The sequence below is a fragment of the Oncorhynchus clarkii genome, chromosome 7 (genome assembly GCF_045791955.1).
Source record: "Oncorhynchus clarkii lewisi isolate Uvic-CL-2024 chromosome 7, UVic_Ocla_1.0, whole genome shotgun sequence".
NCBI lineage: Eukaryota > Metazoa > Chordata > Actinopteri > Salmoniformes > Salmonidae > Oncorhynchus > Oncorhynchus clarkii.
Genome location: NC_092153.1, coordinates 67,872,561 through 67,894,341, shown reverse-complemented (window position 1 = coordinate 67,894,341; position 21,781 = coordinate 67,872,561). Strand labels below are relative to the sequence as shown.

The following is a 21,781-nucleotide window of genomic DNA, read 5'->3' as shown; positions in this document are numbered from 1 at the left end:
CTGCCCTCTTCCTCCATTCTCACTGTATACACCTGTCTCAGAGGAAGACAGACAGTTCAGCACCCAGTGTGCGTGCCTGTGCTGCAGCCAGTGTGTGCGTGTGCAACTAACTAGCCTTTACTTGCTCTGATCTACTCTAATAAACCCATAACATTAAGGTCATGATGGCTGCGTTCAACAGTTTCATGAACATTTGAAATCACAGCCTAATTTTGTGATGACTAAAGATGCCAATTGGAATGAGTCATTGTATTGCAGCTCCCTCCTCTGAGCTGGCACATTCAGCCCCTTTAGAATGAATGCCTGAAAAACAGAAATCTTAGCAAAAAAAACTCTTACCAAACAGAAAAGAAAACCCAAATAAGTGTTAGTATGGAACACAAGCTCAGTAGAGACCATGTAGATATATATGTAGATTAACTGCACTGGACGCCTTAGTGTTGCTTGTTAAATTAGAACACATATGAAAGGGAGGGATGAAAGAGAGTGGAAATCCGTTTTTCCTGACAGTGGGTCTGTGATACGGGCATAGAATGACCACCCAATCATCCATGAACAGAACAGAACCACTCCGGTGAAGGAGTGGTCTAGAAAGGGCCTCGGTTTGGATGTGAAAACACACCGGGGATTAGATAAATAAGGACAGCGATGTCAAGGAAACTGAATGGAACCTCTGGCCTCCATGGTACAGATGTTTCGTCCTAGAGTCCTAGAGTTCAACAGACTGGAGTAACTCATTCTTCCACTAGAATCTTACCTCGGGGAACCAGCAAACAGAGCGCTCACGTAGAAGGACAAGGATAGCTCGGTAGATCGAAACACACACACAGGAGACAGATTGGGGAAAAAGCCAGTCACTGACTCTCTGTGAACTGTTACCATGGCGATGTGCATTTGTCGTCCCCCCCCCCCATCTCTTACCTTTCTTGATCTTTTTTTCCTCGTCGCTGTCTCCCGCCCCCAGCAGAGTGAAGATGATTCCAGTCTGGGAGTTGAGACCCACTGCAGACACCACCATTCTACCTGATCCCTCCATCACATGGGTGCCTGGAGGAGGAAGGGGGAGAAAGGAGAGAGAGAGAGAGAGAGATAGATTAACAAAAAGGTCAGAACTGTACTATATGTATGAATAACTGTACTGTATGTTATTCCATTGTCCTCAATTTTCAGTCTACATACTGTATCACACGACATATGTTTTCATTTAAAACAATAGAGGTCCTGACTGGGATATTGAATGTCTGATAATAGTGATATTATGAATAGGCGCTCTCACCGGACAGCAGCATGGGGTCTTTCTCGAGGGACTTCCTGACTTGGTCTGATTCACCAGTCAGAGAGCTTTCGTCAATCTTCAGGTCGTTGCCCTGGATCAGGATACCATCAGCTGGCAGCAGATCACCTAGGAAACAGTTACACAATTATATGACTGTGATATACAATGTCTCACCGTATTCCGTACCTTTGTATATTTGGTCAATGAATTCAGACCTGGGTTCAAATATTATTTAGGGTATATCAAATACTTTCAAAATCATTTGGAAGTAAGTATTTTTACATTTTTTATTTCAAAACAAGTAGTTGAATATTGAAATGTATTTGGAAATATACTTGTAAAGTATTGGCATGTATTTGAAAAATACTAAAATACACAGTGTGTATACAAATAGTTTAATACTCCCACGCATTTGAACCAGGTCTATTTGGTATTTTAGATAATGCAGGCCTATTTGGAACTAAGTATTTGAAAATACCTTCAAATAGTAGACTATTTATAGTAATTTATTTGAAAATACCTTCAAATACTTCCAATAGAAGTAGTTAATTAAGGCCACGTTATTTGAAAATACTCAAATAGATAGAAATTAAGTATTTAAATAACAAATACACATGTATTTAAACCAAGGTCTGACTGTATCCTGTCAGGGGAATGCCACAGCATGTTTCACTCAAGCACATTTCATCTCTTATTTTATCTGAACCTTATCTGTCTTACCGTATTTGATCTGGGCGATGTCTCCTGTCACTAGTTCGGACACAGGGATCTGGATGACCTGGCCTTTGCGGATGACGGTGAACTTTTGCTCCTGTTCGATGCGGCTCTGCAGCCCGCGGAATTGCTTCTCCTTGCTCCAGTCGTTAAACGCTGTCACCAAGACAACGATGGCAACAGAGAACAAGATGGCGGCGCCTTCGATCCAGCCCGCCTGCGCCTCGCCCTCATCCTCCACTCCAGATGCTGTCTCACCACACACTGGGGAAAGCAGAACACAGGACCACAACATGATCAGGTCAAGACCAGGTCAGTGATATAAGACCACAACACAACCAGGTCAGTGATACAAACAATGCCACAACACGACCAGGTCAGTGGAACAGGAAATGAAAACATTTGCAAACCCTCAATTCTCCCTTCATGCCCCAGTCCCCCTCACCACCCCTCCCACCCGTTCTAACTGCCCCGGGTTAGGGTGTACTACTCACGTTCGCTATCTCCCCCGGGAGGGTGGTAGAAGGACAGGCCCAGGGAGATGACGGCAGCAATCTCCAGGATGATGAGAGTAACATCCTGTAGGGCCTCCCACACCAGCGCCAGGAAAGACTTAGGCTTTTTAGGAGGGATGAAGTTCTTCCCAAACGCTGTGTGACGCTTCTCCAGATCCACTGGGTTACCAGACAGACCTAAGAGAGAGGAGGAGAATAAGAGATTGAACAGACAGGTAATAGAGTAAACAGTTATCACAGAAATGCATACAACAAGATCAAACAATAGATGATGTTGAATATATACATTCAGCTTGACACAAGGCTACTTTAGAGGTAGGAAAAATGCATGACAAACTATCAGGATTAGAAATGTTTAGGAGATTCTATAGGTTGCTGTATTTGCCTTGGTCCAAAGGTCTAAACGGACTCTAAAATGCTGCCATACCAAATAGAAACAAGTAGAGCCGGCCGTTCAAACACACCCATCCACACCCCATGTCAGCCTCCCACTGTGGACACAATCTGCCAGGCAACTACTGCCAAAGGCTTTGACATTCATTTGGATAAAATACACAAACCAGTCCAAAAAACATGTTATCCCTTGTGCATTTTCTACAATCAAACCTTTAGATCAACTGGTATTTCCCGAATTAAGATAAAAATAAGTTTCATAGATTCCGAGTAATATATCATCACCTCATTGAAATCTTAATTGTTGCAAATAAATCTAGAAAACCGCAGAAAAAACAAAGAGGTCAGTCAATGAGAAGCCATGAGGCGTTTGAAAGGATCACAAGGCTGTTGTAATGTCTAACTACTGCTCTCCCTCCCCCACAATCTATCCACACTGACTCTATGCCTATCCAGAGGTCTCTACCCACTCAGACGCACACACCTTCACTGTCACTCTTACTCACATACACACATTCATATACACCCTCACTCACACACTCATCACTGACGCAACACACTTACACCCATACATACACACACCCTTACCAACGCTGCTGCTAAAATTATTTTGGATTTGATTTATTACTACCAATGCACTAATGTTAATTGATTACCATTACCATAAGTATCTAATGTATCTATTTATCTACTGGTCACTATAACTTCTGTTTACATGTACAGTGGGGAGAACAAGTATTCGATTTTACAGGTTTTCCTACTTACAAAGCATGTAGAGGTCTGTATTTTTTATCATAGATACACTTCAACTGTGAGAGACGGAATCTAAAACAAAAATCCAGAAAATCACATTTTATGATTTTTAAGTAATTAATTAGCATTTTATTGCATGACATAAGTATTTGATCACCTACCAACCAGTAAGAATTCCGGCTGTCACAGAGAGTTAGTTTTTCTTTAAGAAGCCCTCCTGTTCTCCACTCATTACCTGTATTAACTGCACCTGTTTGAACTTGTTACCTGTATAAAAGACACCTGTCCACACACTCAATCAAACAGACTCCAACCTCTCCACAATGGCCAAGACCAGAGAGCTGTGTAAGAACATCAGGGATCAAATTGTAGACCTGCACAAGGCTGGGATGGGCTACAGGACAATAGGCAAGCAGCTTGGTGAGAAGGCAACAACTGTTGGCGCAATTATTAGAAAATGAAAGAAGTTCAAGATGACGGTCAATCACCCTCGGTCTGGGGCTCCATGCAAGATCTCACCTTGTGGGATATCAATGATCATGAGGAAGGTGAGGGATCAGCCCAGAACTACACGGCAGGACCTGGTCAATGACCTGAAGAGAGCTGGGACCACAGTCTCAAAGAAAACCATTAGTAACACATTAAAATCCTGCAGCGCACGCAAGGTCCCCCTGTTTAAGCCAGCGCATGTCCAGGCCCGTCTGAAGTTTGCCAAAGACCATCTGGATGATCCAGAAGAGGAATGGGAGAAGGTCATGTGGTCTGATGAGACAAAAATAGAGCGTTTTAGTCTAAACTCCACTCACCGTGTTTGGAGGAAGAAGGAGGATGAGTACAACCCCAAGAACACCAACCATGAAGCATGGAGGTAGAAACATCATTCTTTGGGGATGCTTTTCTGCAAAGGGGACAGGACGTCTGCACCGTATTGAGGGGAGGATGGATGGGGTCATGTATCGCGAGATCTTGGCCAACAACCTCCTTCCCTCAGTAAGAGCATTGAAGATGGGTCGTGGCTGGGTCTTCCAGCATGACAACAACCCGAAACACACAACCAGGGAAACTAAGGAGTGGCTCCGTAAGAAGCATCTCAAGGTCCTGGAATGGCCTAGCCAGTCTCCAGACCTGAACCCAATAGAACATCTTTGGAGGGAGCTGAAAGTCCGTATTTCCCAGTGACAGCCCCGAAACCTGAAGGATCTGGAGAAGGTCTGTATGGAGGAGTGGGCCAAAATCTCTGCTGCAGTGTGTGCAAACCTGGTCAAGAACTACAGGAAACGTATGATCTCTGTAATTGCAAACAAAGGTTTCTGTACCAAATATTAAGTTCTGCTTTTCTGATGTATCAAATACTTATGTCATGCAATAAAATGTAAATTAATTACTTAAAAATCATACAATGTGATTTTCTGGATTTTTGTTTTAGATTCCGTCTCTCACAGTTGAAGTGTACATATGATAAAAATTACAGACCTCTACATGCTTTGTAAGTAGGAAAACCTGCAAAATCGGCAGTGTATCAAATACTTCTCCCCACTGTATTAACATTAAAAACAGTAACATCTTATGCTTCACGGAGTCGTGGCTGAACGACGACAATATCAACATACAGCTGACTGGTTATACGATATACCGGCAGGATAGAACAGCGGCGTCTGGTAAGGTAAGGGGAGGCGGACTATGTATTTTTGTAAATAACAGCTGGTGCATGATATCTAAGGAAGTCTCGAGCTATTGCTCACCTGAGGTAGAGTATCTCACGATAAGCTGTAGACCACACTACCTACTAGAGGTCGACCGATTAATCGGAATGGACGATTAATTAGGGCCGATTTCAAGTTTTCATAACAATCGGAAATCGGTATTTTTGGGCGCCGAATTGCCGATTTATTTTTATACCTTTATTTAACTAGGCAAGTCAGTTAAGAACACATTCTTATTAACCATGACGGCCTAGGAACAGTGGGTTAACTGCCTCGTTCAGGGGCAGAATGACAGATTTTCACCTTGTCAGCTCGGGGGATCCAATCTTGCAACCTTACAGTAAAATAGTCCAACGCAATAACGAACTGTCTCTCTCTCGTTGCACACCCCAAGAAGGCTGCCTGTTATGCGAATGCAGTAAGACAAGGTCAGTTGCTAGCTAGCATTAAACTTATCTCATAAAAAACAATCAATCATAATCACTAGTTAACTACACATGGTTGATGATATTACTAGATATTATCTAGCATGTCCTACATTGCATATAATGTGACTGAGAATACAAGCATCTAAGGATCTGACTGAGCGGTGGTGGCAGAAGCAGGCGCGTAAACATTCATTCAAACAGCACTTTAGTGCGTTTTGCCAGCAGCTCTTCGTTGTGCGTCAAGCATTGCACGGTTTATGACTTCAAGCCTATCAACTCCCGAGATGAACCTGGTGTAACCGAAGTGAAATGGCTAGCTAGTTAGCGCGCGCTAATAGCGTTTAAAACGTCACCCTCTCTGAGCCTTCTAGTAGTTGTTCCCCTTGCTCTGCATGGGAAACGCTGCTTCGATGGTGGCTGTTGTCATTGTGTTGCTGGTTCGAGCACAAGGAGGAGCGAGGAGAGGGATGGAATCTATACTGTTACACTGGCAATACTAAAGTGCCTATAAGAATATCCAATAGTCAAAGGTTAATGAAATACAAATGGTATAGAGGGAAATAGTCCTAGAATTCCTATAATAACTTCAACCTAAAACTTCTTACCTGGGAATATTGTATTGAAGACTCATGTTAAAAGGAACCACCAGCTTGAGGAGCAAGGAACTGAAACGTTAGCTTTCTTACATAGCACATATTGCACTTTTACTTTGTTTTTGCATTATTTAAACCAAATTGAACATGTTTCATTATTTACTTGAGGCTAAAATGATTTTATTGATGTATTATATTAAGTTAAAATAAGTGTTCATTCAGTATTGTTGTAATTGTAATTATTAAAAAATAATAATAATAAATTAAATAAAAAATTGTATCGTCTTTTTTGGTCCTCCAATAATCGGTATCTGCGTTGAAAAACCATAATCGGTCACTCTCTACTACCTACCGAGAGAGTTTTCATCTGTCTTCTTCGTAGCTGTTTACAGACCGATGCTGGCACTAAAACCGCACTCAATGAGCTGTATACTGCCATAAGAAATAGGAAAACGCTCATCCAGAGGCAGCACTCCTAGTGGCCGGGGACTTTAATGCAGGGAAACTTAAATCAGTTTTACCAAATTTCTGTTAAATGTGCAACCAGAGGAAAAAGAACTCTGGACCACCTACACAGAAATGCATACAAAGCTCACCTTCGCCCTCCATTTGGCAAATCTGACCATAATTATATCCTCCTGATTCCTGCTTACAAGCAAAAATTTAAGCAGGAAGCACCAGTGACTGGCTCAATAAAAAAGTGGTCAGATGAAGCAGATGCTAAGCTACAGGACTGTTTAACTAACACAGACTGGAATATGTTCCAGGATTCCTCCGATGGCATTGAGGAGTACACATCAATGACGTTGTCTCCACAGCGACCGCACGTACATACCCCAACCAGAAGCAATGGATTACAGGCAGCATCCGCACTGAGCTAAAGGGTTGAGCTGCCGCTTTCAAGGAGTGGGACTCTAATCCGGAAGCTTATAAGAAATCCCGCTATGCCCTCTGACAAACCATCAAACAGGCAAAGTGTCAATTCAGGACGTCAAATCGTACTACACAGGCTCTGATGCTTGTCGGATGTGGAAGTGCTTGCAAACATTACGGACTACAAAGGGAAGCACAGCCGAGAGCTGCCCAGGGAGACGAGCCTACCAGACAAGCTAAACTACTTCTATGCTCGCTTCAAGGAAAATAACACTGAAACATGCATGAGAGCACCAGCTGTTCCAGAAGACGGTGTGATCATGCTCTCTACAGCCGATGTGAGTAAGACCTTGAAACAGGTCAACATTCACAAGGCCGCAGGGCCAGACGGATTACCAGGACGTGTACTGCGAGCATGCGGTGACGAACTGGCAAGTGTCTTCACTGACATTTTCAACATCTCCCAGTCAGAGTCTGTAATACCAACATGGTTTAAGCAGACCACAATAGTGACTGTGCCCAAGGACACTAAGGTAATCTGCCTAAATGACTATCAACCAGTAGCACTCACATCTGTAGCCATGAAGTGCTTTGAAAGGCTGGTCATGGCTCACATCAACACCATCATCCCAGAAACCTTAGATCCACTCAAATTTGCATTCCGCCCCAACAAATCCACAGATGATGCAATCTCTATTGCACTCCACACTGCCCTTTCACACCTGAACAAAAGGAACACCTATGTGAGAATGGTATTCATTGACAACAACTCAGCGTTCAACACCAAAGTGCCCTCAAAGCTCATCAATAAGCTAAGGAACCTGGGACTAAATACCTCCTGCTGCAACTGGATCCTGGACTTGCTGACGGGCCGCCCCCAGGTGGTAAGGGTAGGTACGCTGATCCTCAACACAGGGGCCCCTCAGGGGTGCGTGCTCAGTCCCCTCCTGTACTCCCAGTTCACTCACGACTGCACGACCAAACACGACTCCAACACCATGATTAAATTTGCCGATGAGACGGCCTATTATAGGGAGGAGGCCAGAGACCTGGCCATGTGGTTTCAGGACAACAAACTCTCCCACAATGTGATTAGAGGCAAACGAGATGATTGTGGACTACAGGAAAAAGAGGACAGAGCACTCCCCCATTCTCAACGACGGGGCTGCAGTGGAGCAGGTTGAGAGCTTTAAGTTCCTTGGTGTCCACATCAGCAACAAACTAACATGGTCCAAGCACACCAAGACAGTTGTGAAGAGGGCACAACAAAACATATTCCCCCTCAGGAGATTGAAAAGATTTGGCATGGGTCCTCAGATCCTCAAAAAGGGTCTACAGCTGCACCATTGAGAGCTGATAACAAGTTCAAACAGGTGCCATTAATACAGGTAACGAGTGGAGGACAGAGGAGCCTCTTAAAGAAGAAGTTACAGGTCTGTGAGAGGCAGAAATCTTGCTTGTTTGTAGGTGACCAAATACTTATTTTCCACCATAATTTGCAAATAAATTCATTAAAAATCCTACAATGTGATTTTCTGGAATTTTTTTCTCATTTTGTCTGTCATAGTTGAAGTGTACCTATGATGAAAATTACATGTCTTTCTCATCTTTTTAAGTGGGAGAACTTGCACAATTGGTGGCTGACTAAATACTTTTTTTGCCCCACTGTATCTATACTTTGCTTCGTTCATCTTTCCCTCGATCCTGACTAGTCTCCCAGTCCCTGCCGCTGAAAGAATATCCCTACAGATGGTGGGATGGTGCCAGGTTTCCTCCAGACGTGACGCATGGCATTCAGGTCTGAGAGTTTTTAAGTGCCTTTATTCAAGCTCCAAGAGGGGTGTCATGTACCTTTTACTGAGGAGTGGCTTCCATCTGGCCATTCTACCATAAAGGCCTGATTGGTGGAGAGCTGCAGAGATGGTTTTCCTTTTGGAAGGTTCTCCCATCTCCATAGAGGAACTCTGGAGCTCTGTTAGTGATCATCGGGTTCTTGGTCACCTCCCTGACCAAGGCTATTCTCCCTAGATTGCTCAGTTTGGCCAGACGGCCAGCTCTATGAAGAGTCTTGGTGGTTCCAAACTTCTTCCATTTAAGAATTGTTAGATTCTGGGTTGAATTTAGAACATTGATATACTCCGCAGTATAGTATCTGACGAGTGAAAGAGACTGGTTTTTACATCAGAAGTTAATGGTTTTTACATCAGAAGTTAATGGTTATCTTTAGGATCCAGATGTCTTTGGAATGTGTTGGGTGGACGGGAGGAAATCACAGGATTGCTATAGGGAATACGGGTGAGATCTTTGGATTAGGCATCAAGGGGGTTGAGGTCAGGTCAGATCCCCTTAACCTCTTGAGTGTAGGGGGCAGTATTTTGACGTTTCTATTAAAAACGTACCTAAATGAAACTGACTATTTCTCAGGCCCAGAATCTAGAATATGCATATAATTGTCAGATTAGGATAGAAAACACTCTAAAGTTTCCATAAATGTCCAAATATTGTCTAGCTATTTGTAATGTTTTGTCTGCTGAGAGAGATGTCCTTACATAAACTCTTGGTTTGCTTTCGCCGAAAAGCTTTTTCAAAACCTAACACACCAGGTGGATTAACAACAAGCTAAGCTGTGTTTTGCTATATTGCACTTGTGATTTCATGAAAATTAAATATTTTTAGTAATTTAATTTGAATTTGCGCTCTGCAATTCAGCGGATGTTGACGAAAATGATCCCTTTAAAGGGATTGGTGCGCCAAGAAGTTAAGGGAAAAAGAATGGTTTATTACCCTATCACTTCGCCTTCCTGTCGAACCATAAAAGATGTAAGGATTGGAGAGAAGGAGGAGTGCCTAAATTGGAGTATATATACTTGTGGTGGTGGAAACATGTTTTGTCTGAATGCAGCTGTATTGACTCTCTGGGAAGAATGCCTGTTGAGTGTTTTACTCTGAGAATTAGAACCTAAAAGAATGATGGAGGCCACTGTGTTCTTCGGGACCTTCAAAGCTGCAGAAAGTTTTTGGTGCCCTTCCCCAGAACTCTGCCTCGACTCAATCCTGTCTCGGAGCTCTACGGACAATTTCTTCAAACTCATGGCTTAGTGTTTGCTCTGACATGCACTGTCAACTGTGGGACCTTATATAGACAGGTGTGTGTCTTTCCAAATCATGTCCAATCAATTGGATTTACCACAGGTGGACATCAATCAAGTTGTAGAAACATCTCAAGGATGATCAATGGAAACAGGATGCACCTGATCTCAATTTCGAGTCTCATAGCAAAGGGTCTGAATACTTAGGTAAATAAGGGATTTTATTTGCAAAAACGGGGTGTTGTGTGTAGATTGATGAGGAAACAATTTAATTTAATCAATTTTAGAGTAAGGCTATAACATAACAAAATGTAGGAAAAGTCAAGGGCTCCGAACACTTTCCCAATGCCCTGTACATCATACAATGAAATGCTTATTTTTAGGTTCCTTATCTGCAATGCAACAGCAATAAGAAATAGTAAAAAATAAGAATACGAAATAAGTAAATGGCTTAGTAGAATAGAATAAACATTTTAGCAGAAGTTTAATACATGAAGGCACAATTTCTAATTCAAGATTTACATGTGTATTGGGGAAAGAGGGGATGGGGTCATGTGTTTAAATTCAGCAGTATAATAAGAGTTTGGAGGCAGCAGTTGTGATGTGTGTGTAGCATGAATGTATATGTGTGTGGGTGTGTGCATGAGCAAGTCCATATGTGCTAAGTGTGGAGAATCAGAATCAGAGCAGGTGGTCAGTCCAGTTCTAGTGTTCAGCAGTCTGATGCTTGTAGATACCAACAGGATCAGAGACAGTTTCTATCAGACCCCATGCTCCGATACTGCCTGCCCAACGGTAAGGGAGAGAACAGCTTGTGGCTTGGGTGTGTGGGGTCCTTGATGATGCTGCGTGCCTTCCTCAGGCACTGTTTCGAGTATATGTCCTGGATGAGTGGAAGCACGGTCCCAGCGATATACTGGGCTGTCTTTACCACTCACTGGAGGGCCTTGTGGTCGTGCATGGAGCAATTCCCATAAAAGGCTGTGATGCAACCTGTGAGGATGCTCTCGATGGCGCAACGGTAGTATTTGGAGAGGACCCGGGCGGCAAGTCAAATTTCTTCAGGCGCTTTAGGAACTAGAGGTGTTTTTGAACCCTCTTGACAAAAGCGGTGGTGTTGTTGGTAAATGAAGGTAATGGACAAGTCCTCAGTGAAGTGAACGCTGAGGAACATAAAAACTTGTGACTCATGACTCTCTAATACAGTCCCATTGACATGGACATGTTCCCTCTGCTTCCTGAAGTGAACAATCAACTCATTTGATTTGCTGACATTGAGGGAGAGGTTATTGTCGTGACACCACAACGCCAGTTAATTTACCTCCTCCCCATTTACCTCCTCATTGTTGGTTATCAGGCCTACAACTGTGTTGATGGAGTTGGTATCGTGCAAAGCCACGCAGTCTTGCAAAGACACTTTGGTGTCATGCAAAGCCCATGAGGGGCCCCTGTGTTACGAGTCAGTGTGGAGGAGGTGTTGTTGCCTATCCTCACAGCATCCTATTTTTTTTATTGAATCTTTATTTAACCAGGCAAGTCAGTTAAGAACAAGTTCTTATTTACAATGACGGCTTAAGAACAGTGGGTTAACTGCCTTGTTCAGGGGCAGAACGATAGATTTGACCTTTTTTACCTTTACCCAAGCTTGGGGATTCGATCAAGCAACCTTTGAGTTACTGGCCCAACGCTTTAACCACTAGGCTACCTGCCGCCCCATGTGGTTTGCCGTCAGCAAGTCCAGGATCCAGTTGCAGAGGGTGGTGTCTAGACCAAGGGCTCGGAGCTTGGAGGGAACAATAGTGTTGTACGGTGAACTGTAGCCATTGAACAGCATTCTCACATAGCTGTTCCTCTTGTCCAGATGTGTTATGGCCGTGTGAATAGCGATGGAAATGGCAGTGGGTCCAGTGTGCCTGGCATGCTGGCATTGATGTGGGCCATGACCAGATTCTCTAAGCACTTCATAATGACCGAGGTGAGCGTGACAGAGCAATAGTCATTTGGGCATATCACCTTTTATTTCTTGTGAGGGGGTGAGTAGAGAGGAGTGAGAGAAAAAAATGGTAGGAGAGGGGAAAGAAAGAGACAGAGGGGGAATCAAGAAACAGAGAGAAGGAGAAGGGGCAATGGGGTTGAGAGAGGGAGGGAGAAGAAAGATAAAAGAGAGGGAAAAGAGAGAAGAAGAAAGAGAGTGATGAGTAATTTGGTTGCAACCTCTAACATCTATTTGTTTCAGGCCAGCAGGTTTAGTCTGACCCTGGCCTCAATGACCACAAGCTGAGACCAGTGGAAGGCAGAGTACAACACCCTTTAACTACAGAGTACTGGAGCCTTGAACTACAGACAGATACAGTAGTTAGACTATCCTCTTAACCTCCCCTCCCCTCAGTGGTCAAATAAAGGAAGGAGAAAAAAGTCACAAAACAAAACACTGCTGCCAAGCAATTTCTGTCTAGTCTGGAGAGCTATCAAAAGTGACAGAGTATTCTATGGACTGGCCGTCTGCCCAGAGTCCTGTTCTGTTAGTGTAGCCTTCCAGTTACCCTGATAAATGTCAAGTGTTACTCACTTTTACATTGTGTCCCTTTCTCATCCCTCTGTTTCCATGGGCAGTAATAGAGGAGCAGGTGCAGAGGGTGGAGAGGGAGTGGTATAGAGGAAACCATTTGGAGAGTGAGAGAGCAACCATGGGGAGGAGAGAGCATTGACATCAACAGCAACTCAAAACGTATTGATCCTGCCTCTTCAAAAAGATAAAATGTTTTGTGTTTTGCTGACTAACCTAAAAGGGAACTCGCCACACACAGCCTGACAGGAAATACATATTTACACGGCCACCATCGTCCGGCGAGCAGCGTGTTATGGGATGGCGGCCGCGGAAGGGGCCAATTAATTATTTTATTCAACCTTTATTTCAACAGGGAAGACATTTAAGAGACCTAGGCCTCGTAAAAATGTGCACTGTATATACACAACATAAATATACACATTATACCCTAACTAACTAACTACAGTACAGTACAGTACATGGCCTTGTCATTATAGAGCATTGTGTGTAGATTGATGAGGAAGAAAAACAATTGAATCCATTTTAGAATAAGCTTTAACGTAACAAAATGTGGAAAAAGTCATTTATTTATGAAGAAATAAGGCCAGGGCAGTAATGAGCTAATAGGTTATTATGTGGGAGAATGTATCTCTGTGGGTGAAACAAATTTCAAATGGAGAGAAAATATCATTGGTAGGAGATTACATGTACAGTGCATTCGGAAAATATTCAGTATACTTTTTCCATTTTGTTACGTTACAGCCTTATTCTAAAATAGATGAAATAAAACATTTTCCTCAATCTACATCCAATACCCCATAATAACAAAGCGAAAACAGTTTTTTAGAAATGCTTGAAAATGAATTAAAAAAAAGATTTAGCTATAAAAAAGATTTACCTAAGTGTTCAGACCCTTTGCTATGAGACTCAGGTGCATCCTGTTTCCAATGATCATCCTTGAGATGTTTCTACAACTTGATTGGAGTCCACTTGTGGTAAATTCAATTGATTGGACATGATTTGGAAAGGCACACACCTGTCTATATAAGGTCCCACAGTTGACAGTGCATGTCAGAGCAAAAAACAAGACATGAGTTTGAAGGAATTGTCCGTAGAGGTCCGAGACAAGATTGTGTCGAGGCACAGATCTGGTGACGGGTACCAAAACATTTCTGCAGCATTGAAGGTCCCCAAGAACACAGTGGCCTCCATCATTCTTAAATGGAAGAAGTTTGGACCCACCAAGACTCTTCCTAGAGATGGCCGACCGGCCAAACTGAGCCATAAGGGGAGAATGGTCTTGGTGAGGGAGGTGACCATGATCCCGATGGCCACTCTGACAGAGCTCTAGAGTTGCTCTGTGGAGATGGGGGAACCTTTCAGAAGGACAACCATCTATGCAGCACTCCACCAATCAGGCTTTTATGGTAGAGTGGCCAGACGAAAGACACTCCTCAGTAAAAGGCACATGACAGCCCGCTTGAGGTTTGCCAAAAGGCACCTAAAGGACTCTCAGACCATGAGAAACAAGATTCTCTGGTCTGATGAAACCAAGATTGAATTCTTCGGCCTGACTGCCAAGCATCACATCTGGAGGAAACATGGCACCATCCCTGCGGTGAGGCATGGTGGTGGCAGCATCATGCTGTGGTGATGTTTTTCTGCAGCATGGACTGGGAGACTAGTCAGGTTTGAGGCAAAGATGAATGGAGCAAAGTACAGAGAGACCCTTGATGAAAATCTGCTCCAGAGCGCTCAGGATCTCAGACTGGGGCGAAGGTTCACCTTCCAACAGGACATCGACCCTAAGCACAGAGCCAAAACAACGCTTCGGGACAAGTCTCTGCATGTCCTTGAGTGGCCCAGCCAGAGCCCAGACTTGAACCTGATTGAAGAGAAACCTGAAAATAGCTGTGCAGTCACGCTCCCCATCCAACCTGACAGAGGATCTGCAGAGAAAATTGGGAGTAACTCCCCAAATACAGGTGTGCCAAGCTTGTAGCGTCATACCCAAGAATCTCTGCCAATTGTGTATCAACAAAGTACTGAGTAAAGGGTCTGAATACTTATGTAAATGTGATATTTCAGTTGTTTATTTTAAATACATTTTTAAAACCTGTTTTTGTTTTGTCATTATGGGGTATTGTGTGTAGATTGATGAGGGAAAAAAAGATTTAATCCATTTTAGAATAAGGCTGTAAAGTAACAAAATGTGGAAAAAGTCAAGGGGTCTGAATACTTTCTGAATGCACTCTATTTCTGTGAGTAGCCTAAAAAAAAAAAAAAAAAGCAGAAAGTACTTCTCATGCAGCATGGCCACATGCTGAGTACATGGGGTATTGTGTAGATTCTTTTTCACTTGCTCACGTTGAATTTTGTGCGAACACATGCTTTCTCTGGACACTTGCTTGTGGCAGCAGATTTGCAAAGGACTGCGCTGTGAATGTGAAGTAAATAACATTGTCAGACTTTCCCTTGCTTCAGAAGAGAGAAAATTAGTTGATTATTCTCTATTCTCTTCACTCCCTATCCCTCATTTTCTGGGTGATTTGTGATGTTTTATTTGTGCTTCCTATGAGACACACACACACACACACACACACACACACACACACACACACACACACACACACACACACACACACACACACACACACACACACACACACACACACACACACACACACACACACACACACACACACACACACACACACACACACACACACACACACACACACAGTAGTATGTTTGTTGTATTTTCAGGGCACATTTGTAAAAGCGATGGCTTACCTGTTAAAATAAATACAAATATTCTTTCTCCACCTTCCTCTTTCATCCTCGCCTCTCTTTCTCAGTCTGACCTTTCCCTTCGATCTTATCCTTTTCTTTATATTCTATGCCCCTCCCTCTCTATGTATTGGTCACTGACTTCATCAATGTGCTGCTATATTGGCAGCTCAGCTAACCAGTCTCTCCCACCCTCCACCCTCTCTCACTTACTCCCTCCAATATTTCGATGCCTCTCTTTCTCCCTCCCACCTCTTTATCCCTCCCTCTTCCGCCTCTCCCTCACCTCTTCCCTTTTCTCCCAATCTTTCTCCCTCCCACCTCTCTTTTCCTCCCTCTTCCGCCTCTCCCTCACCTCTTCCCTTTTCTCCCAATCTTTCTCCCTCCCACCTCTTTCCCTCCCTCTTCCGCCTCTCCCTCACCTCTTCCCTTTTCTCCCAATCTTTCTCGTCTCTCCATTTCTCTCACTGCTGAAGCAATACTCTGCTTCTTGCCTTTCTTTCTCTTTATTGCTACTTTTTTAGTCTCTCTTTCACTCTCTTTCAGCAACCAAATATTATTTCTCTGGCCATTGCTCTCCTCTTTCACTGTGTAATTTGTTCTTCTCCCGCTGTCTTTTTCTCTGTCTCTCTGAGTGGTGGGATTATGGAGGGAGGTTTTAGAAGTGTCCAGAGTCCTGGGGTTTTGATCATATTCCCTCTCTGTGCCAACTGGCCTGTGAAGCCTGATATTCCTTCACTCACTTTACTAAATCTTCCCTCGCTCCCTCTTGCTCCATCTCCCTTTACATCCCTCATTCTCCCCGCCTCCACCTCTCAACCATTCCATCTCCCTCTATCATCCTTATTTTCCCCACACATTCTTCCCTTTCCCTCCCCTTCTTTCTCTCCTCTCCATAATTTCTCTCTCTCACTCTTTATAGTGTTAAAGGTGATAAAACGAGAACAGTCTAATAAGGATTGATATGGGATGGGGGATCCCCCTGTTTCTCCTGCCCACCGCCAGTGTCACCATTTTACTGTTAATGGTCTATGCCGGCTTTTACTGCAGAGGCAGCGAAGTGATTTGTGTGCGCTCCGACACTTTTACTAGATTGGGAATTTGTCCAAGAGCATCCGAGGCTTTCTGGAGGAATAACGGAAAATCAAAGGCTTCTCTAGGACAAAAGACAACAGTCTCTTCCCTAAGCTATCTGTATAGACACGCATTACACTTTCCTTAAATTGTGTTTCTTTTTATCTCTCAAAATCTCTTCTCCGAGCCAAGTTTGAAACCATGGCGACCTCACTATTGTGCAACTTAACTGACTTTTAAGGGGTATACTGTAAAATTAAGGAAGTCACCTTCAGGCTACTCTCTGTCTACTACTCTGCTTGGCTACTGGCAGACCCAGGCTTCACGGACGGACGGACGGACAGACAGACAAGACTCGTCTCGTCAGTCAGAAAGAAGTGCAAATGACCTGACAGGAGAAAAATAAAAACAACAAATAGATAAAATAGCAGGGAAAGGTAGTGGGACTACGACCATTTGTGAAGCTATTTTGATCATTACTCATAAAAAAAACAAGAAAAATCCCTACTGTTTATACAGATTGATAAAGAGAGAGAGTGTGAGTGATAGCGAAAATCCGGATCATAATCAGACACAGTAAGTCCACATTTAACAGGACACAGCCATTCTCTGGAGGAGTCACCATTCCCATCATGTATGTTGTTTTGCTCTCTCTCTCTGAGGGACCACAGACGTCTTGTGCTTCCTGAACACATCGGCGGCAGCAGGCACAAACTCTCATGGAGGGAAGAGTTTCCCTCACCCTCTAAATTCAATTCAATTCAAAGGGGCTTAATTGGCCTGGGAAACATATGTTTACATTGACAAAGCAAGTAAAATAGACAAACAACTTACGAAAGACAAACTCTCTCTCTCTCCCTTGCTTCCACCCCTTTCTATTTCTCAGTCCTTTACTATCTATGTTATGTCAATCTCTCTCCATCTCTTTGTTTCCCTCTCATCTTTTCACTTCTTATACCTTCCCATATCTCTCTCACCATTTTATCCTACATTTACATGTTAGTCATTTAGCAGATACTCTTTTCCAGAGCGACTTATCGTAGTGCGTACATACATTTGTGGTACTGGTCCCTTACTGGGAATCGAATTCACAACCCTGGCGTTGCAAGTGCCACGCTTTACCAACTGAGCCACACTTGAATCACATCATTAGAAGTTTACTTGAATAATTAACAGCCAATGACTCATAATACTAGAAATGGTAATGTAGTGTGGTTGATAAGAAACAAGTAAACCTCCAGAGAACTACCTCCCTGTATGACTCACTCCCTAACATCTGCTTTCAGGGGATTAGAGGAAAACATTCACATCTCTGATCTACAAGATTGATATAGAAGTGCCATCTACTTAATGTGCTTCATCCATCTCCAGATGAACAGAAAGTAACAGCTTGATAATTGTGGTGGTGGTGTTCCACTGGGAATCCTAATGTAATACATGTGGTCCTGTGTGGCGCAGTTGGTAGAGCATGGTGTTTGCAACGTCACGATCGTGGTATATCAGTATCAATTCCTGCTGGGGCCACCTGGAAATATATAAACGCATAACTATCTATCTATGCATGTATGTGTGTGTATGTATGTGTATGTATGTATGTGTGTATGTGTATGTATGTATGTGTGTATGTGTATGTATGTATGTATGTGTGTATGTATGTATGTGTATGTATGTATGTATGTATGTGTATGTATGTACGTATGTGTATGTATGTATGTGTGTATGTATGTATGTATGTGTGTATGTATGTATGTATATATATATATATATATATATATATATATATATAGTACAATGCTGTGTACTACTCCCTTCACAGAACAGCGCAAACTTGCTCTAACCAGAATAGAAAGAGGAGTGGGAGGCCCTGGTGCACAACTGAGCAAGAGGACAAGTACAATAGAGTGTCTAGTTTGAGAAACAGATGCCTCACAAGTCCTCAACTGGCAGCTTCATTAAGTAGTACCCACAAAACACCAGTCTCAACGTCAACAGTGAAGTCCTCCGGGATGCTGGACTTCTAGGCAGAGTTGCAAAGAAAAAGCCATATCTCAGACTGGCCAATAAAAATAAAAGATTATGATGGGCAAAAGGACACTGGACAGAGGAACTCTGATGCGTGGGGGAAAGATCCCGAATTGCCCCCCAGCAACATTACTACATTCAGGCTATTGTTTGTATTGCACAGTATGTTGAGGTAAACATTTGAGTATAATGCTTGTATGGATGTCAACCCCAATAGATGATTTAATGACCATGACATGAACAACTACATTACAGTTAACTACTGACTAGAAAATAAAGGGTACGAACTCAAAGCACGTATATCCTACCAAAGGGGGATTAAAACTAATATCTTATGTTTCACCGAGTTGCGGCTGAACTATGACATTAATAACATACAGCTGGCGAGTTATACACTCCATCGGCAGGATAGAACAGCAGCCTCTGGAAAGACACGGGGCGGTGGCCAATGTATATTTGTAAACAATAGCTGGTGCATGATATCTAAGGAAGTCTAGAGGTTTTGCTTGCCTGAGGTAGAGTATATCATGATAAGCTGTAGACCACACTATCTACCGAGAGAGTTTTCATCTGTATTATTCATAGCTGTCTACATACCACCACAGACCGATGCTGGCACTAAAACCGAACTCAATGAGCTGTATACTGCAATAAGAAATAGGAAAACGCTCATCCAGAGGCGGCGCTCCTATTGGTCGGGGACTTTAAGGCAGGGAAACTTAAATCAGTTTTACCAAAATTCTATCAGCATGTTAAATATGCTAAGCTATGACATAATTTCCAAACTGTTTAAAGGCACAGTTAACTTAGTGTAGTGTACGGGGGGGCCTTCACCTCCTCCCTGTAGGTTGTCTCATCGTTGTTGGTAATCAGGCCTACCACTGTAGTGTCGTCTGCAAACTTGATGATTGAGTTGGAAGCATGAATGGCTACGCAGTCATAGGTGAACAGGGAGTACAGAAGAGGGCTGAGAACGCACCCTTATGGGGCCCCATTTTTGAGGATTAGCGGGGTGGAGATGTTGTTTCCTACCTTAGCCACCTGGGTGCTGCCCGTCAGAAAGTCCAGGACCAAGTTGCACAGTGTGGGCATGAGAACCAGGGTCTCGAGCTTAATGACGAGTTTGGAGGGTAATATGGTGTTAAATGTTGAGCTGTAGTCAATGAACAGCAATCTTAACCTCTTTGATCTCTAGGGGCGCTATTTCATTTTTGGATAAAAAACGTTCCCGTTTTAAGCGCGATATTTTGTCACGAAAAGATGCTCGACTATGCATATTCTTGACAGTTTTTGAAAGAAAACACTCTGAAGTTTCAGAATCTGCAAAGATATTGTCTGTAAGTGCCCCAGAACTCATTCTACAGGCGAAACCAAGATGATGCATCAACCAGGAAATGAGCAGAATTTCTGAAGCTCTGTTTTCCATTGTCTCCTTATATGGCTGTGATTGCGCAAGGAATGAGCCTACACTTTCTGTCGTTCCCCCAAAGTGTTAGCAGCATTGTGACGTATTTGTAGGCATATCATTGGAAGATTGACCATAAGAGACTACATTTTCCAAGTGTCCGCCTGGTGTCCCTGCGTCGAAATTGGAGCGTAAAGCCAGGTGCAATTATTTTTCCATTTGAGAGCAAGGAGAAACCAGGCTTCCACGAAGGATATATCATTGAAGAGATATGTGGAAAAACACCTTGAGGATTGATTCTAAACCACGTTTGCCATGTTTCAGTCAATATTATGGAGTTAATTTGGAAAAAAGTTCGCGTTTTGAGGGCTGAATTTTCGTTTTTTTTTTTTGGTAGCCAAATGTGATGTACAAAACGGAGCTATTTCTAATACACAAAGAATCTTTTTGGAAAAACGGAGCATCTGCTATCTAACTGAGAGTCTCCTCATTGAAAACATCAGAAGTTCTTCAAAGGTAAGTTATTTTATTTGAAGGCTTTACTTGTTTTTGTGATAGTTGCCTGCTAAATGCTAACGCTAATGCTAACGCTAATGCTAACGCTAAATGCTACGCTAGCTAGCTACTGTTACACAAATGATTGTTTTCCTATGGTTGAAAAGCATATTTTGAAAATCTGAGATGACAGTGTTGTTAACAAAAGGCTAAGCTTGAGAGCTAGCATATTTATTTCATTTCATTTGCGATTTTCATGAATAGTTAACGTTGCGTTATGGTAATGAGCTTAGGTCTATAAATAGAATCCCGGATCCGGGTTTGGTCGTCGCAACAGGTTAACATAGGTATTCCTCTTGTCCAGATGGGATTGGGCAGTGTGCAGTGTGATGGCGATTGCATCGTCAGTGGACCTATTGGGGCAGTAAGCAAATTGGAGTGGGTCTAGGGTATCAGGTAGGGTGGAGGTGATATGATCCTTTACTAGTCTCTCAAAGCATGATGACAGAAGTGAGCGCAATGGGGTGACAGTCATTTAGTTCAGTTACCTTATCTTTCTTGGGAACTGGAACAATGGTGGCCATCTTGAAGCATGTGGGGACAACAGATTGGAATTGGTTGAATATGTCCGTAAACACACCAGCCAGCTGGTCTGCGCATGCTCTGAGGACTCGGCTGGGGATGCCGTCTGGGCCGGCAGCCTAGCGAGGGTTAACACGTTTAAATGTTTTTCTCACGTTGGCCATGGAGAAGGAGAGCCCACAGGCTTTGGTAGCGGGCAGTGTCAGAGGCACTGTATTGTCCTCAAAGCGAGCAAAGAAGTTGTTAAATTTGTCTGGGAGGAAAACGTTGATTTCTGCGACAGGGCTGGTTTTCCCTTTGTAGTCCGTGATTGACCCGTAGACCCTGCCACATTCGTCTCGTGTTTGAGCCATTGAATTGTGACTCTACTTTGTCTCTGTACTGACGCTTTGTTTGTTTGATTGCCTTGCGGAGGGAATAGCTGCACTGCTTGTATTCGGTCATGTTTCCGGTCGCCTTGCCATGATTGAAAGCGGTGGTTCACGCTTTCAGTTTTGGTTTCTGGTTAGGGAAGGTTTTAATAGTCAA

At 43.1% G+C, this 21,781-nt stretch overlaps 1 protein-coding gene across 4 annotated transcripts in view; it reads right to left on the bottom strand.

The window, feature by feature from the left end:
- Window positions 1–21,781, bottom strand: part of LOC139413715 (plasma membrane calcium-transporting ATPase 1-like) — a 186,584-nt gene that overhangs the window by 95,079 nt on the left and 69,724 nt on the right. For all 4 annotated transcript variants that reach the window (XM_071161407.1, XM_071161405.1, XM_071161406.1 and 1 more), the window contains exons 3-6: window positions 2,485–2,682; window positions 1,997–2,254; window positions 1,277–1,402; window positions 922–1,047 (exon numbers count right to left, since the gene is read on the bottom strand). In XM_071161407.1, coding sequence (XP_071017508.1) covers window positions 922–1,047; window positions 1,277–1,402; window positions 1,997–2,254; window positions 2,485–2,682 — 708 coding nt within the window. The remainder of the gene's footprint in view (window positions 1–921; window positions 1,048–1,276; window positions 1,403–1,996; window positions 2,255–2,484; window positions 2,683–21,781) is intronic.